General features: G+C 39.9%; 1 protein-coding gene across 1 annotated transcript in view; it reads left to right on the plus strand.

The window, feature by feature from the left end:
* Nucleotides 1-19,638, plus strand: part of LOC136853386 (putative neural-cadherin 2) — a 451,957-nt gene that overhangs the window by 364,259 nt on the left and 68,060 nt on the right. Inside the window, exon 7 of the mRNA XM_067128834.1 lies at nucleotides 16,708-16,836. Within this exon, the coding sequence (XP_066984935.1) occupies nucleotides 16,708-16,836 (129 nt within the window). The remainder of the gene's footprint in view (nucleotides 1-16,707; nucleotides 16,837-19,638) is intronic.

Genomic DNA, 19,638 nt, shown 5'->3' on the forward strand with positions numbered 1-19,638 from the left:
CATTACATACTCATTGTGACAGTTTTGTCTTCAGTTCATTACATATCATTTTGACAGTGTTCAGATTTCTAGAAGTACTTATAAGGTTGAGTGAACAGCATAAATGCTTGAGACTCTTTCTGTCTTCTCAGATAGCTAAGGACATATACACCCCTGTTTTAAATGCTGCTCCCAGATTTAGAGGTTTGAGCTTTGGTCTCCTTTTTCTACAGGACCAACCAATAAATCCGAACTTAACTCTTTGATCACGTTCTAATCTCCTTCCTAAAGAACACCATATTCTTTGGAAGCTTGAATTTCAAGTCAGTGGCTCATTGTGGTGGGTGGGTTTGTCCCATATGAACAGGTTCATCTGAATGATGATGATAATAATTTCTCCATTTCTATGTGTATTTTTCAGTCACTGTTCCCATTCTCCATTTCTGTGTGTATTTTTCAGGTACTGTTCCCAAGAGGCCAACCTGCTCCAGACATTTTACTTTGTGGAAATCAGGAGGCCTCTGACTGAACTCCTCCGAGGCCGTTCCTTTCCCTTTACAGCTAAACTCATTCATTCCCTTTCTGTCTGGTTTTCCGAACTCGTTAACCTTTCATTCTTTTGTTCTTTTCTCCTCCTTTTATTAGTTTTCTGAAAGGAAAACTATTGTGCCGGCTTTGTCTGTCCGTCCGCACTTTTTTCTGTCCAGACTTTTTCTGTCCTCCCTCAGATCTTAAAAACTCCTGAGGCTAGAGGGCTGCAAATTGGTATGTTGATCATCCACCCTCCAATCATCAAACATACCCAATTGCAGCCCCCTAGCCTCAGTATTTTTTATTTTATTTAAGGTTAAAGTTAGCCATGATCGTGCATCTGGCAACGATATAGGCCAGGCCATCACCGAGCCGTGGATAAGGTTTCATGGGCTGCGCTCATACAGCATTATACCGAGACCACCGAAAGATAGATCTGTTTTCGGTGGCCTTGATTATACGATGTACAGAAAACTCGACTGAGCCGAAGACACTTCGGCACATATTTTACTTGTTTTTCTCTTCCCTCGGTTATTGGATAGATAAGGATATCTGTTATCACTATTAAGTACTGTGACTAGATCACTGACCTCACTTTGTGGCCAAAGGCTGCCTAGTCCAGAGGCCTCTGGATTGATTTGATTTCTGCTCTGGAGAAACTAAGGATAAAAGGACGCTAGACATTTCAGAACTCTCGTTTTAATCATACAGAAACTATGAGTAATTAAGATTCATTCAAATTCATATTAAAAGAATAAGTTGTAATTGGATTTTAGCAGATCCAAATACAGGTGGAGAATTCGTGATTGACTCAAAACTTGAACATTCTGTTGAGCAGTGTACAAGATTTGAAATGTTATTCCTTTGAGCAACTCCAAAAAAAAAAATGAATCCGCCCTCATCCATAAAGTCACATATACGAAGCCCCCAACCAAACCAATCACAAACTTTATTCAAGATAAGGCAGTAATGGGATCTTTTGGATGAATTCCAGCTTCTTCTTCTTATTCTTCTTCTTCTTCTTCTTCTTCTTCTTCTTCTTCTTCTTCCTTTTGGCGAAGACTCTTGTTCCGCAAGATAAGCCTAACACTCTTACTGTTTCCCAAAAAGTTCAGGATGCCAGTTTTCCACAAAATGGGTTTTGGAAATAGAAATATATATAAGGATATTGGGAACGACATTTTGTGGAGATATTGCAGAGGGGGGAAAGGTGAGGCGTTGCATGCGGATTGTGGTAGTTAAATTGTATAGGAGGCAAGGAAATATGCCTTGTTTATTGAACGCGTGTGCCAGAAAACACAACGAACCCCTTGGCAAATGAGTTTGCAGCCGAGGAGCAAAGAAAACAGTTTAGTCTCACCCTAGACAAATGATCGGGGAGGACAGCCGAGCTATTAGGCGACATAAAAAGCAGCGGGTCCCATAACAACAGTGGCAGAGGAGACAGCAGTTAGCAGAAGACACAAAACCGACCCCCTGACGAAAATTAAATATACACAAGAAAATTGGTGTATGAAAAACGACAGAAAGAAAATAGATAAATGTGATTCTTAAGGATACTAACCCATGGAAAGAAGAAAGATGCGTGCGTAGGAGAAAGTAGTATTATTCTAAAATAATTAGTTTGTTTAACATACGACTCGTGAAGAAATAACTTGAGGTAAACACCTAGATACATCAGGAATCTGTAACTATAATATTTCGGGTATATATATAATATGTGTGTGTATCATATGTGTAATTGTGTTTATAATTTACCAAGGGTATTTGTCATTTTGTAAACGGATTTTTTTCCCTATTGTTTGCAAGCGTTTTCAACATTTCAAAACAAAGAAGAAAGAAACTCTCTTTGGAAAATTTTCTTTTCTTATATTCTTATATTCTCATCCGTATTGTTATTTACTTTTTTCTTACTGATCCATGTCTAAAAGATTAAAGGTATTAGCTTCGCGAATGGAAGACTAAAGCAAAGAGAATTCTGTAAACAGTATTATATTCGGCTTCATATTGTGGGGCCTTTCAGGATAGAACCTTGAGAATGCACAGATCTCGAGGGTAGGAATTGAAAAAGATAAATAATGCAGGAAAGAATCTAATTGCGAGATAGCCACGAAGACTGCTGAATGATTTCGTTTTAATTACAAATATTCAAAGAGATATTGATATTCATATTAAATTTTCCTTCTGGTGTTTTTTTTTTTTTGTTTTTGTAAAGAGTGTATTTGAATTAGAACAACTGCCTATTTTTTGCTGTTTCTCACTGCCTGCGTAATTGCCAACCACATTGTTCGGCCCCTAGCTGCAGCCCCTTTAATCCCTTTTACTGTGCTTCTATACATATTCCCTTTCTGCCATCTTAATGCCCAACCTCTCCTAAAACTGTTTCACAGTGCAACTGCGAGGTTTTCCTCCTGTTACACCTTTCAGACCTTTTTTACTCTCAATTTTCCTTTCACCTCATAGGTCCCAGTGCTTGGCGTTTGGCCTAAATTTTATATTCCATTCCACAGGGTTGGCCCTTGATATTAATCAATATTTATTTCATAACATTGATGTATTTGTTAGAAATATTTTACCAACAGAGATTGCTGTCATTCCTGCTCGCTGATACCAGAAATGTAACCATTCGACGATATATAATCTGGATTCTAGTGACTTTTTTAAATAGTTTGTGCAATTGCTAATTACATCGTAGCAATACTGGAGTAATAGCTAATATTAAAATGTTTATCTGTGAATGAATACTTTATACAAATAAGAAGAGAGGAGTTGGAACCAGTCAAGAGAGCTAAGAACATGCCAGTGATGAGGAGGAGGAGTTGGAACCAGTCAAGAGAGCTAAGAACATGCCAGTGATGAGGAGGAGGAGTTGGAACCAGTCAAGAGAGCTAAGAACATGCCAGTGATGAGGAGGAGGAGTTGGAACCAGTCAAGAGAGCTAAGAACATGCCAGTGATGAGGAGGAGGAGTTGGAACCAGTCAAGAGAGCTAAGAACATGCCAGTGATGAGGAGGAGGAGTTGGAACCAGTCAAGAGAGCTAAGAACATGCCAGTGATGAGGAGGAGGAGTTGGAACCAGTCAAGAGCTAAGAACATGCCAGTGATGAGGAGGAGGAGTTGGAACCAGTCAAGAGAGCTAAGAACATGCCAGTGATGAGGAGGAGGAGTTGGAACCAGTCAAGAGAGCTAAGAACATGCCAGTGATGAGGAGGAGGAGTTGGAACCAGTCAAGAGAGCTAAGAACATGCCAGTGATGAGGAGGAGGAGTTGGAACCAGTCAAGAGAGCTAAGAACATGCCAGTGATGAGGAGGAGGAGGTGGAACCAGTCAAGAGAGCTAAGAACATGCCAGTGATGAGGAGGAGGAGTTGGAACCAGTCAAGAGAGCTAAGAACATGCCAGTGATGAGGAGGAGGAGGTGGAACCAGTCAAGAGAGCTAAGAACATGCCAGTGATGAGGAGGAGGAGTTGGAACCAGTCAAGAGAGCTAAGAACATGCCAGTGATGAGGAGGAGGAGGTGGAACCAGTCAAGAGAGCTAAGAACATGCCAGTGATGAGGAGGAGGAGTTGGAACCAGTCAAGAGAGCTAAGAACATGCCAGTGATGAGGAGGAGGAGTTGGAACCAGTCAAGAGAGCTAAGAACATGCCAGTGATGAGGAGGAGGAGTTGGAACCAGTCAAGAGAGCTAAGAACATGCCAGTGATGAGGAGGAGGAGTTGGAACCAGTCAAGAGAGCTAAGAACATGCCAGTGATGAGGAGGAGGAGTTGGAACCAGTCAAGAGAGCTAAGAACATGCCAGTGATGAGGAGGAGGAGTTGGAACCAGTCAAGAGAGCTAAGAACATGCCAGTGATGAGGAGAAGGAGTTGGAACCAGTCAAGAGAGCTAAGAACATGCCAGTGATGAGGAGGAGGAGTTGGAACCAATCAAGAGAGCTAAGAACATGCCAGTGATGAGGGAGGAGGAGGTGGAACCAATCAAGAGAGCTAAGAACATGCCAGTGATAAGGAGGAGGTGGAACCAGTCAAGAGAGCTAAGAACATGCCAGTGATGAGGAGGAGGAGTTGGAACCAGTCAAGAGAGCTAAGAACATGCCAGTGATGAGGAGGGAGGAGTTGGAACCAGTCAAGAGAGCTAAGAACATGCCAGTGATGAGGAGAAGGAGTTGGAACCAGTCAAGAGAGCTAAGAACATGCCAGTGATGAGGAGGAGGAGTTGGAACCAATCAAGAGAGCTAAGAACATGCCAGTGATGAGGAGGAGGAGGTGGAACCAATCAAGAGAGCTAAGAACATGCCAGTGATGAGGAGGAGGAGTTGGAACCAGTCAAGAGAGCTAAGAACATGCCAGTGATGAGGAGAAGGAGTTGGAACCAGTCAAGAGAGCTAAGAACATGCCAGTGATGAGGAGGAGGAGGTGGAACCAGTCAAGAGAGCTAAGAACATGCCAGTGATGAGGAGGAGGAGGTGGAACCAATCAAGAGAGCTAAGAACATGCCAGTGATGAGGAGGAGGAGGTGGAACCAGTCAAGAGAGCTAAGAACATGCCAGTGATGAGGAGGAGGAGTTGGAACCAGTCAAGAGAGCTAAGAACATGCCAGTGATGAGGAGGAGGAGTTGGAACCAGTCAAGAGAGCTAAGAACATGCCAGTGATGAGGAGGAGGAGTTGGAACCAGTCAAGAGAGCTAAGAACATGCCAGTGATGAGGAGAAGGAGTTGGAACCAGTCAAGAGAGCTAAGAACATGCCAGTGATGAGGAGGAGGAGTTGGAACCAATCAAGAGAGCTAAGAACATGCCAGTGATGAGGAGGAGGAGGTGGAACCAGTCAAGAGAGCTAAGAACATGCCAGTGAGGAGGAGGAGGAGGTGGAACCAGTCAAGAGAGCTAAGAACATGCCAGTGATGAGGAGGAGGAGTTGGAACCAGTCAAGAGAGCTAAGAACATGCCAGTGATGAGGAGGAGGAGGTGGAACCAGTCAAGAGAGCTAAGAACATGCCAGTGATGAGGAGGAGGAGTTGGAACCAGTCAAGAGAGCTAAGAACATGCCAGTGATGAGGAGAAGGAGTTGGAACCAGTCAAGAGAGCTAAGAACATGCCAGTGATGAGGAGGAGGAGTTGGAACCAATCAAGAGAGCTAAGAACATGCCAGTGATGAGGAGGAGGAGGTGGAACCAATCAAGAGAGCTAAGAACATGCCAGTGATAAGGAGGAGGTGGAACCAGTCAAGAGAGCTAAGAACATGCCAGTGATGAGGAGGAGGAGTTGGAACCAGTCAAGAGAGCTAAGAACATGCCAGTGATGAGGAGGAGGAGGTGGAACCAATCAAGAGAGCTAAGAACATGCCAGTGATGAGGAGGAGGAGTTGGAACCAGTCAAGAGAGCTAAGAACATGCCAGTGATGAGGAGAAGGAGTTGGAACCAGTCAAGAGAGCTAAGAACATGCCAGTGATGAGGAGGAGGAGGTGGAACCAGTCAAGAGAGCTAAGAACATGCCAGTGATGAGGAGGAGGAGGAGGTGGAACCAATCAAGAGAGCTAAGAACATGCCAGTGATGAGGAGGAGGAGGTGGAACCAGTCAAGAGAGCTAAGAGAACATGCCAGTGATGAGGAGGAGGAGTTGGAACCAGTCAAGAGAGCTAAGAACATGCCAGTGATGAGGAGGAGGAGTTGGAACCAGTCAAGAGAGCTAAGAACATGCCAGTGATGAGGAGGAGGAGTTGGAACCAGTCAAGAGAGCTAAGAACATGCCAGTGATGAGGAGAAGGAGTTGGAACCAGTCAAGAGAGCTAAGAACATGCCAGTGATGAGGAGGAGGAGTTGGAACCAATCAAGAGAGCTAAGAACATGCCAGTGATGAGGAGGAGGAGGTGGAACCAGTCAAGAGAGCTAAGAACATGCCAGTGATGAGGAGGAGGAGGTGGAACCAGTCAAGAGAGCTAAGAACATGCCAGTGATGAGGAGAAGGAGTTGGAACCAGTCAAGAGAGCTAAGAACATGCCAGTGATGAGGAGGAGGAGGTGGAACCAGTCAAGAGAGCTAAGAACATGCCAGTGATGAGGAGGAGGAGTTGGAACCAGTCAAGAGAGCTAAGAACATGCCAGTGATGAGGAGAAGGAGTTGGAACCAGTCAAGAGAGCTAAGAACATGCCAGTGATGAGGAGGAGGAGTTGGAACCAATCAAGAGAGCTAAGAACATGCCAGTGATGAGGAGGAGGAGGTGGAACCAATCAAGAGAGCTAAGAACATGCCAGTGATAAGGAGGAGGTGGAACCAGTCAAGAGAGCTAAGAACATGCCAGTGATGAGGAGGAGGAGTTGGAACCAGTCAAGAGAGCTAAGAACATGCCAGTGATGAGGAGGAGGAGTTGGAACCAATCAAGAGAGCTAAGAACATGCCAGTGATGAGGAGGAGGAGGTGGAACCAATCAAGAGAGCTAAGAACATGCCAGTGATAAGGAGGAGGTGGAACCAGTCAAGAGAGCTAAGAACATGCCAGTGATGAGGAGGAGGAGTTGGAACCAGTCAAGAGAGCTAAGAACATGCCAGTGATGAGGAGGAGGAGTTGGAACCAGTCAAGAGAGCTAAGAGAACATGCCAGTGATGAGGAGGAGGAGTTGGAACCAGTCAAGAGAGCTAAGAACATGCCAGTGATGAGGAGGAGGAGGTGGAACCAGTCAAGAGAGCTAAGAACATGCCAGTGATGAGGAGGAGGAGGTGGAACCAGTCAAGAGAGCTAAGAACATGCCAGTGATGAGGAGGAGGAGTTGGAACCAGTCAAGAGAGCTAAGAACATGCCAGTGATGAGGAGGAGGAGTTGGAACCAGTCAAGAGAGCTAAGAACATGCCAGTGATGAGGAGGAGGAGTTGGAACCAGTCAAGAGAGCTAAGAACATGCCAGTGATGAGGAGGAGGAGTTGGAACCAGTCAAGAGAGCTAAGAACATGCCAGTGATGAGGAGGAGGAGTTGGAACCAGTCAAGAGAGCTAAGAACATGCCAGTGATGAGGAGGAGGAGGAGGTGGAACCAGTCAAGAGAGCTAAGAACATGCCAGTGATGAGGAGGAGGAGTTGGAACCAGTCAAGAGAGCTAAGAACATGCCAGTGATGAGGAGAAGGAGTTGGAACCAGTCAAGAGCTAAGAACATGCCAGTGATGAGGAGGAGGAGTTGGAACCAATCAAGAGAGCTAAGAACATGCCAGTGATGAGGAGGAGGAGGTGGAACCAATCAAGAGAGCTAAGAACATGCCAGTGATAAGGAGGAGGTGGAACCAGTCAAGAGAGCTAAGAACATGCCAGTGATGAGGAGGAGGAGTTGGAACCAATCAAGAGAGCTAAGAACATGCCAGTGATGAGGAGGAGGAGGTGGAACCAGTCAAGAGAGCTAAGAACATGCCAGTGATAAGGAGGAGGTGGAACCAATCAAGAGAGCTAAGAACATGCCAGTGATGAGGAGGAGGAGTTGGAACCAATCAAGAGAGCTAAGAACATGCCAGTGATGAGGAGGAGGAGGTGGAACCAGTCAAGAGAGCTAAGAACATGCCAGTGATGAGGAGGAGGAGGTGGAACCAGTCAAGAGAGCTAAGAACATGCCAGTGATAAGGAGGAGGAGGTGGAACCAATGAAGACAGCTAAGAACATGCCAGTGATGAGGAGGAGGAGTTGGAACCAATCGAGAGAGCTAAGAACATGCCAGTGATGAGGAGGAGGAGTTGGAACCAGTCAAGAGAGCTAAGAACATGCCAGTGATGAGGAGGAGGAGGTGGAACCAATGAAGACAGCTAAGAACATGCCAGTGAAGGGGAGGAGTGTGAGGAGGAATATGGGTGAGGTGGGACTGGGGGAAGAAGATGCAAGGAGTAGAAATAGATGGAGAAAGTTGACTCGAGCGGCCAACCCTGCTATACAATGGGACTAATAAGGTCGAAAGAAGGAGAAGAATACTTTATACAAATAATATATAATCTGGATTATAATGATCTTCTTAAACAGATTTTGTAATTGCAAGTTATATCTTAGAAATATTTATTGCTGGAATAACTGCTAATATTAACATGTTTATTTGTGAAGGAATACGTTATACATAACTAACAGTTCCTGTTATGTATATTTTCTGTGCATTCCCGATTTAATTAGCTCATTTAATTTTTGAGTATTGTGTATTTACTTTTCATCGATGTTATTACTTATTGTATTTTAGTCATTTATATACTTATCTTTTATTTGTTTACTTATTAATTTGTTAATTTGTCTGTTATTCTGGTAACTGATTTCTTCTTTCTGTATTTCCCATAGCCTTTTGTTACTTCTTTCGAATGAACCCCACATTGAATTTCAAGCAATGGCCCCTGTGGGGGCCTTGTTCCATATGAATAGGGTTCATCTTCTCAATAATAATAATAATAATAATAATTCCCATTGCCTTCTGTTACTTTCAATTGAACACCATATTCTTTGGAAGCATGGGTTTCAAGTCAACTGCTCCTGTGGTGGACTTTTTCCATATACATAAGTAGGATTCATCTTCTGAGTAATATATATAATAATAATAATTCCTATTGCTTTCTGTTACTTCTTTTGATTGAACACCATATTCTTTGTAAACTTGGGTTTCAAGTCAGTGGCTCCTGTGGTGGACTTTTTCCATATAAGTAGGGTTCATCTGCTGAATAATAATAATAATAATAATAATTCCCATTGCCTTCTGTTACTTTCAATTGAACACCATATTCTTTGGAAGCATGGGTTTCAAGTCAACGGCTCCTGTGGTGGACTTTTTCCATATACATAAGTAGGATTCATCTTCTGAGTAATAATAATAATAATAATAATAATAATAATAATAATAATGTAATTCTTAAGTTATGACGAGATGTAAATGCAATGGAAGTCTCTCTCTCTCTCTCTCTCTCTCTCTCTCTCTCTCTCTCTCTCTCTCTCTCTCTCTCTCTTCCGAGAATTGCTGCCTTCATAGATACTAGATACACGATCCCGAAGGCAGGAAATCGTACGGAGAGACTTACGTTCTCTCCCCTTATTGCTGCTTTAGGAATCGTTGGGCGAGCCCTCCCGGAATTAATAATGCAAGATAAAGAAATAACGAAGGAAGGAATGATATTACGAGCCATGAACGGCTACGTGGGTGCTTCGAAGCACGGAAAGATGGCTCTCGTAAGCGTTTCTTCAGGAGAATCTTTCTGGCATGGGGAGAGAGAGAATAGGGGTACGAATCTTCAAGAAGCTTTTCTGGAATGTTAGAGACATACAGACAGACAGAGAGGTAGTTTTAGGGGTACGGATTTTGAAAAAGCCCTTCTGGTCAATTAGTGAGAGAGAGAGAGAGAGAAGTACTAATAGCTAGAAAACCTTTCTGGCGAGAGAGAGAGAGAGAGAGAGAGAGAGAGAGAGAGAGAGAGAGGTACTAATAGCTAGAAAACCTTTCTGGCGAGAGAGAGAGAGAGAGAGAGAGAGAGAGAGAGAGAGAGAGAGAGAGAGGGAGAGGTACTAATAGCTAGAAAATCTTTCTGGCATAGCAAGAGAGAGAGAGAAAGAGGTACTAATAGATAGAAATTCTTTCTGGCATAGTAAGAGAGAGAGAGAGAGGGGGGGGGGGATTACTAATAGATAGCAAATCTTTCTGGCATAGCAAGAGAGAGAGAAAAAGGGGTGGGGGATTACTAATAGATAGCAAATCTCTCTGGCATAGCAAAAGAGAGAGAGATATTCTCCCACCGTATCGGGAAAATTTTTAAATAAGAACAGAATAGCTAATATTAAGACCCATGCACACATTATATACTGTACTTATACATACATTACATATATATATATATATATATATATATATATATATATATATATATATATATATATATATATATACATATTTATATATATGTATATATATGTATGTATGTGTGTGTATGTATGTATATATACATCGTATGTTAAACGACTCAATGAAGAGTAGGGTATTCGCATACGTGCTGATAACATATACATATCTACCTGTATTTAATTTACAGGAAGGGTTATTTCTACGTTGCACATCAGCCCTCGGCAAGAATTGGGTTTCGTCATAATTGCATAAGAAGTATTCCGTTTTGGAATTTCCTGGCTTGGAAATTTCTCTTGCATGATTCAATCTCTCTCTCTCTCTCTCTCTCTCTCTCTCTCTCTCTCTCTCTCTCTCTCTCTCTCTCTCTCTCTCAAGGACAGGATTACACGGTGGATGACTTTGTTTCTAGCATATACATTTTAATGTGGTTGCGGAGAATTTTCTTTTTTTAAGTAAGATAATGATCAGTTAAAGATATTTATCTCTCTCTCTCTCTCTCTCTCTCTCTCTCTCTCTCTCTCTCTCTTTAGGACAGGATGCTCTCTCTCTCTCTCTCTCTCTCTCTCTCTCTCTCTCTCTCTCTCTCTCTCTCTCTCTAGGATAGAATGGTCTCTCTCTCTTTAGGATAGGATGTTTCCCCCTCTCTCTCTCTCTCTCTCTCTCTCTCTCTCTCTCTCTCTCTCTCTCTCTCTCTCTCTCTGTGTGTGTGTGTGAGGTAGGACAAATACATTTATATAACACTTGAAAATATTTACCATATTTGTGCCATACGTGTATCAATCAAAGAGATGAAATGAAACAGACGAACTTCATGAGATAGTTACTGTGAAACTACAAGGGGAATATTTACACGTGAAAAAAACATAGACAAACTGCTTTTTTATTCATTGCCATTGACGATGCTCCGCTTCCTCGTTACTAAATTCTATTTGACTTAAAGGTATTCGATTGCACTCTACGATAAGCATCTTTCCATTCATTGTCAGGCGTTTGTTTCCTTTCATAAATTCCCCTTGTTTCCTTTTCGTAAATTCCCCTTTTCTTAGCTGTTATTGGGGTCCAGTCTTTTCCTGCCGAGAGCAACCAGATTTGCTGAACACCAGAACCACCAATATTTAGTAAATGTTTTACCTCGCTGTCGAACTTCTCAGTTCCAGAGGGCCTTTATTCCTCACACCGTTGGACCTTGGAACAGTCTCCCTGAGGATGTCGTGCAGTTGGAACCTCAAAAGTTCAAGCGAAGACGCATTGCATTACTATCCTGATACAATTCTCTTTTTGATTGTAATAATTCACTTACCTTTTTATCTATTTATTTATTAATTTGTGAAATTATTTTCTTATTTTTAATAGGTGCTGTCTTTTTTTCTGTATTTCCCATTACCTTTCGTTAGTTCTTTCTAATGAACACCATATTCTTTGGAAGTCAGTGGGCCCTGTGGGCTTGTTCGATATGAATAAGGTTCATTTTCTGAATAATGATAATGATAATAATAATTTTGGGTTAAGCTAAAAGCTATTTCTTCTATCACTTGTTTTTAAGGATCTAATGAGTGTGGACTAGTTAAGGAATCAGGTTGCCAACCCCTGTGGGCCCATGCCTCAGAAAAAAAGCTTGTGATACTCAAGGTACCAGCAGCTAGACAATTCCGCTGTAGAAAAATGACAAAATAAGAGAGATATTGAAATCAATGGAAGACACTAGTAGTGTTCCCCTCATAAAAATGCAGTGTGAATATTAGATTTGAATTAAGAGCGAAAGAGAGTTCTTGGGTTCAAGTGATCACAAATAATGTTATGCAATTATTGGTCGAAGATGATATACGCAGGCAATCTGATGAATATCTCAGTGTTTCATTTTCAGTCAGTGTAGGTTTCTATTATTTGAGAATTGAAGTTTCCCATAAATGTCAGAAATTTGGCTTTAAGTATACAATTTGAACGTCATAGCAGAGAAATAGATTGGATAAAAACTAACTAATCCCTAAGAAGTTCCCCGTAGGTGGGTAGTGCCATCAGTGCACCTCACACACTGCACTGTAGGCATATCTTAAGGTTCTTTGCAGCGTCCCTCCGGCCCCTAGCTGCAACCCCTTTCATTCCTTTTTCTGTATCTCTGTTCATATTCTTTTCTATCTTCCTTTCCACCCTCTCCTAACAATTGTTTCAGAGCGCAACTGCTTTGAGGTTTTCCTCCTGTTACACCTTTTAAACCTTCTTACTGTCAATTTCCCTTTCAGCGCTGAATGACCTCATAGGTCCCAGTGCTTGGCCTTGGGCCTATATTTTATATTTCGTTTCTTTCGTACCAAGAAGTCAGACCGTTCTTCTTGGTTAATTCTCTGTTTCTTTTTATGATTGCCCCAGAATTTCTGAATTTATGTCCCATAGAACTTAGTACATTTCGTGAAGGAAATTTTAAATGGTCATTTTTTCCGTGAATGTTACTAAAAGTAACATGCCAAATATAAAGTTGATTATTATGTTTTTTTTATAGTTTTTTAGTAGTAGAATCTTCTACAAGTCCTCCTTTAATAGTTTTTTAGTAATAGGATCTTCTACAAGTCCTCCTTTAATAGTTTTTTAGTAGTAGAATCTTCTACAAGTCCTCTTTAATAGTTTTTTATAGTAGAATCTTCTACAAGTCCTCCTTTAATGTTTTTTTAGTAGTGGAATCTTCTATAAGTCTCCTTTAATAGTTTTTTAGTAGTAGAATCTTCTGCAAGCCCTCCTTTAATAGTTTTTTGTGGTAGAATCTTCTACAAGCCCTCCTTTAATAGTTTTTTGTGGTAGAATCTTCTACAAGTCCTCCTTTAATAGTTTTTTTGGTAGAATCTTCTACAAGCCCTCCTTAAATAGTTTTTTAGTGGTAGAATCTTCTACAAGTCCTCTAATAGTTTTTTTGGTAGAATCTTCTACAAGCCCTCCTTAAATAGTTTTTTAGTGGTAGAATCTTCTACAAGTCCTCCTTTAATAGTTTTTTAGCAGTAGAAGCTTCTGCAAGTCCTCCTTTAATAGTTTTTTAGTAGTGGAATCTTCTACGAGTCCTCCTTTAATGGTTAATGGCTAGTAACCAACTGATGAACAGAAACGTGTCACCTCTGACATGACGTATATTATATAAAAACATTTTGTTCAACGCATCAAGATAAAAAAAAACTGTATTGCTAATTAGTTTACTCACATTCTAAAGTATAAAACAACTAAATAAAACTTAATATTCTCACAACTTTCCAAATAGCCTATTTTCCGCGATCGGTATGCAACATAAACAAACAATATAACTTTTGTTTCTTATTTTCTTGTTGCCGGTGAATTTAGGCCAGTTGGAATGTGATGACATGCCATTAAAATCATTATTTTCTTGTACTTAATAATCAGATGTGGATGAATAAATGTTTGCGAAGGGAATCTAAAATCAAACCACTTTTAATTTGTAGAATCAGGTTTCGTGAGACGAGGGGATCTAAGGCTTCAATATTTTATGCGGGAATAGGAATTCAGGTCATTCTCCAATCAGCAGACATAGAAATGCGACCTTCGTTGTTTGAAGCAATAAGCTGGAACCATTTATTTGTTTTTTTTTTAAGCAATGTGCGCCCAAGGCTAAAACCCGACTGTTTTCGAAGATTCGTGATTCAACTTCTAGTCATGTTTTTCAAGTAATTTCGAGTCATAAGTTCGAGTAATGTCGAGTCATGTTTTCAATAAATTTCAACTCATGGTTTCGAGTAATTTCGAGTCATGTTTTCAAGTAATTTCGAGTCATGTTTTCAACTAATTTCGAGGCACGATTTCGAGTAATTTCGAGTTATGTTTTCAACTAATTTCGAGTCTTGTATTCATGTAATTTTGAGGCATGTTTTCAAGTAATTTCGAGTCATGTTTTCATGTCATTTCGAGTCTTGATTTCAAGTAATTTCGAGTCATGCTTTCAAGTAATGTCAAGTCATGATTTTAAGTCATTTCGAGTCATAATTTCGAGTAATGTTTTCAGGCAATTTCGAGTCATGTTTTCAAGTAATTTCAAGTCATGATTTCAAGTAATTTCATGATTTCAAGTAATTTCGAGTCATGATTTCGAGTAATTTCGAGTCATGATTTCAAGTAATTTGGAGTCGTGTTTTCAAGTTATTTCGAGTCATGATTTCGAGTAATTTTGAGTCATGTTTTCAAGTAATTTCGAGGCATGATTTCGAGTAATTTCGAGTCATGATTTCAAGTAATTTGGAGTCGTGTTTTCAAGTTATTTCGAGTCATGATTTCGAGTAATTTTGAGTCATGTTTTCAAGAAATTTCCAGTCATTATTTCATGTAATTTCATGATTTAAAGTAATTTCGAGTTATGTTTTCAAGTAATTTCGAGTCATGATTTCGAGTAATTTCGAGTGATGATTTCAAGTAATTCGGAGTCATTATTTCAAGTAATTTCGAGTCATGACTTCGAGTAATTTCATGATTTCAAGTAATTTCGAGTCATGATTTCAAGTAATTTTGATCATGATTTCAAGTAATTCCGAGGCATCACGCGTGTTCCCTCGACCGTACAGGATTGCTCATTTGCCACGAACGAAATAAATGACGAAAAACGAAATAAATGATCCTGCCAAAAGACACGCGAGGGAAACATGCAATCCCTCCCACGGGAGCCTTAGAAATCAATGACATGGACTCTCTTCTGTCGCTGAAACGGCCTCGATAGGGATATTTGTACGTACCTCAACGCAAGAACGAAGTATGTACACTGTCAACGGAAAATGTACTGTTTTAAAAGGGTTTTTGTTTTTCCTCGTGTTGCCTTTTTTGGGGGGATAATGTAAGCTAATAGGATAGTCTGAGAGATGTGTGCTATTAAATCAAAGATCTTTCTCAGTTTTTCTGTTGTTGATATGAAAGAAGTGGTATTGTTTGATAAAGAGTGGTGTCCTGACGTTCTCATTTATAAATGTGTATGTATGTGTGTGTATGTATGTATGTATGTATGTATGTATATATATATATATATATATATATATATATATATATATATATATATATATATATATATATGTGTGTGTGTGTGTGTGTGTGTGTGTGTGTGTGTGTCATACACGGTGACATTCTTATTTTCACATATTGAGCAACAAAATCGTTTATCATCCGGTTCACTAAACCTTAGGAATAACTTATAACCAGCTAACTTTAACCTTAAATAAAATAAAAACTACTGAGGCTAGAGGGCTGCTATTTGGTATGTTTGATGATTGGAGGGTGGATTCAACATACCAGTTTGTAGCCCTTTAGGCTCATTAGGTTTTGAGATCTGAAGGCGGACATAAAAAGTGCGGACGGACAGACAAAGCAATCACAATAGTTTTCTATTGCAGAAAACTAAAAACATTGAGGAAAACCAGTTACCCATGCCAGGCTATAAACAGTTGTACAGTCTTATTTGATGATTATAGATTCTAAGATGGTCAGGTCATTGTTCCGCACTTGTCGCAGGATGGAAAAATCCCTGCTGTCAACACACATACACACACACACACACACACACACACATATATATATATATATATATATATATATATATATATATATATATATATATATATATATATGACTGTGAAATATTTTCTGTTAAACCAGAATTCCACCTAATAAAAGGAGACCATAAAATCGCCAGATTGTAGAAAGTTAATGCTATAACTTCAGAGAACAACTCTCTCCCTCGACAGGCAGGTATTTATACCAAGTTCCAGATGATAGCGTCTTAATGTTCTTAATCGCAGGCTGGAGATTTTATCTATAATATCTGAGTCCCAAGCGCCTTTTGAGAGGTTCATCATATTTCTTTGTTTAATATATGTGTGGGTATGTGTGTATGTATGTATAACCTATCTATGCCCTCTAAACTTCTTGATTTCTGCATACTTTCTCGATATGCATGTGGCACTGCAGTGCCTAAGATCCAACTGTTATTCCGGGAAGGGCTTCGAACTCTTCCACGGACGTCAGAGTTTCTCCACTTCATTCTCCTTTGGGATCTTAGGCTTTGTAGTGACAAACGCTTGAGGTTTCTTCCAAAGTGCGAAGAAATCGAGAAGTTAGAGGTCATTTTGGTTATGACAATTACATGCGTTTCCTAGGTACGTCCAGTAGGGCTTATGTTTTAGAGGCCGGCACATTCAAACAGGGTAGATGATTACAAATGACACTATAAATGAATATGCCAAATGAACATAGCGTACTGGTTGATGAAAATGATTGACAGTGGTTGCAGACAGTTCAGTTAACAATGTCATGAACACATTTACTGAATAAGGACGAAATGTGTAATATCCTCTTGGAAATTCAATATATATTTTTTGTTTTATTTCCAGCAACTCGACTTTTGTCAGGCACCGGGAGGGCACTGCTTGAGTTCACACAACACCGCTACTGTGCCCTCCTCAGGGAGGATGCCCCCACCTCTTCAGGGGTCATCACGGTAATGGCCCATCATAAAGAAGGTAGGTTCTTTCTCTCTCTCCTCTCTCTCTCTCTCTCTCTCTCTCTCTCTCTCTCTCTCTCTCTCTCTCTCTCTCTCTCTCTCTCTCTGATTTTCTGCCTCGATGCGAGTAAGGAATGAATGCCTGTCGGGTCGTTTTCTTATAGACCCTTTATGCTCCTCTGTACCCTAACGGTGATTACGTACCTTATTGTTGTTGGACTGTTGTGTGTGGCGCCTGATAGAGAGAGAGAGAGAGAGAGAGAGAGAGAGAGAGAGAGAGAGAGAGAGAGAGAGAGAGAGAGAGAGAGAAGCTTTAGTAGCCATTAATCGGTCAAGATAAATCCTATCATGTAATAAAGAAAAAAAAGAAAGGCCTCATTAAGATGATCCCCTTTACCCGGAGTGAAAACATTCATAAAATACTTCTCTCTCTCTCTCTCTCTCTCTCTCTCTCTCTCTCTCTCTCTCTCTCGCCCCGATTGTTTGTACTTTATTTCCTTCATTATTACTCGAGACATTCAAATGAATCTTATTGTCCTTTTAGTAGGTATCATTCATTATACTGATACTGTTTTTAGGCGTTTGCCTAAGGTCATTCAAATAGCCAGAATTTCTACATCCAGTGTTGTAGACTTTATGATACGTTTGATAATTGGGGAGTCTAAGTTTAGTTTTATAATTCAGGTAAACATCGAAGTAAACGCAATTGCCTAAAATCTGATTTTTTGCCTCTTATAAATCAGTTGAAAATCAAAGAATATTTAAGTATAATTACTTCAGTTTTTCTTGTATACAACCAAGAATTATGCATAATAATAATAATAATCATGTTATCATCATTTCCCATCTCCATTTCCGCAGAGCTCCATTAGTAGTTTTCTTGCAAAAGCAGTCAGTTATAATACCCATTAAAACGATTTAAGATCCCCACTGCTAACTTAATTTTATCTTTAAACAAATTTTCATTTTTACAGTTTCAAGTAATGGTAAAACCTCTAAACATACACACTTACACACATTTTGTCCTTATTACACAAATGCAAAAGCTTTGACATTTATGTCACAGTTGCTCTTGCAAGCACTTGAGTGAAGAGTGACACAGAGTTTATTACATTCTGGTGACTTACGTTCCCTTTTGTTTTAAGGATTTTTTATTTATTTATTTATTTTATTTATTTTTTTTTTTTTTTGCAATAAACCAGACCGGTATTTCACTCTTGGTTACATATACAAAACCTTGAACAAATTACCACGGAGACAGTTCACAATAATAGTTACGTGCTCATTTAGTGGCTTATAACTTTCATATCTAGGAATAAATTTTCAGAAAATGATAAGCAGGATTCTGTATCAATGCAGAAACACAAAGATGACAGTTATTCACAATCTCTTTCGTCTAGTTGCCGGCTGATTAGTTAGCAATGTCAGCTGACCGTAGTATGTATAAACAGAATCAAGTTAACAAAACTGCTTCACAAAAATAATCAACGCTGGTTGTGGACAGTTCACTTAACTATGTCAGAACAAAATCATGCAAAGTATGCATTAACAGAATTCATTTGACAAAACTGGTTGATTTGACAAAAATAATCAACTGTGGTTGCAGACAAATCAGTGAACAATGTCAGTTGACCAAAGGATGCAGGAACAGAATCAAGTTGACAGAACCAGTTGCCAAACATTTTATACGGAGTGACAGAGTCCTTTCCAAGATATGGTTACATTCCAAAGCATCGAAAGCTAGTTCGTGTTACTGTGGTCTCTTACTCGAACTGCTATACTGAGATTCTATTAAAGCTGTAACTATTTATATTCCTTTGCCATAGTTCAGAGATCAGTTTGTACTAATGTTTCTGTAACGCATTGACTAATATATCGTTGGGATTTCTTCGAAAACAATTGACGCCACATTTTAGAGAGAATGAATAACCTCTTTTATATTATATATTTTACTATGAATCATGATGTCAAGTTTCACCTCCTATTCCATCCTGCACGTTTAAGGATAAAAGCCATTTATATACTTAGCCGTTTCCCAGATTTAGTTAACAGCAGCAGCAAATGCGCCTTCTCGCTGTCGAACTTCTCAGTTCCAGAAGTCCTTCTTGATTCCTCACACCACTGCATTACTACCCTAATAAAATTCTTGTATTTTAATTATTTACTTCCGTTTTTTTAATTTATTAATTTTTAACTTACTTTTTTTCAATAAGTGATATATTCTTTCTGTATTTCCCGTTACCTTCTGTTACTTCTTTCTGATGAACACCTTAATAATCTCTGGAAGCTTGGAATTTCAAGTCAGTGGCCCCATGTGGTGGGCTTGTTCCATATGAAGAGGGTTCATCTCGTGAATAATAATAATAATAATAGTTAGGACAAAGTCAAAAGCGAAAGATGAGCCGTGAGTTTACATTTTCCCGGGCCCATTTGGCCTCAACTGAGGGTCTCATGTTGCTTTCAAGGCGATAGAATTCTTGGAATTCCTCTCAAGACTTCGCTGCAATGCATTAAGGAAATTGCTTCATGATCGTCAGAGGTGGAAAGATGAAATACCATTGCTTATGAATTTATGATATCTGGTTGCTGTAGGTATTATTTAGATATAAGTGAAGTGAAAAGAGATAAACACACACACATGAAAACAGCGGCTCAGTACAGAAAGGTGCCAAGTGCAAATGAAGAGTAGACAAGAAAGAAGCAAGTAAAAAATGCGTCGAAGTTTCTTCGGCGCCATCGAGTTTTCTGTAGAGCACATAATCAAGGCCACCGAAAATAGATCTATCTGTAGGTGGTCTCGGTATAATGCTGTATGAGCCGC

Source organism: Macrobrachium rosenbergii, chromosome 27 (genome assembly GCF_040412425.1).
Source record: "Macrobrachium rosenbergii isolate ZJJX-2024 chromosome 27, ASM4041242v1, whole genome shotgun sequence".
NCBI lineage: Eukaryota > Metazoa > Arthropoda > Malacostraca > Decapoda > Palaemonidae > Macrobrachium > Macrobrachium rosenbergii.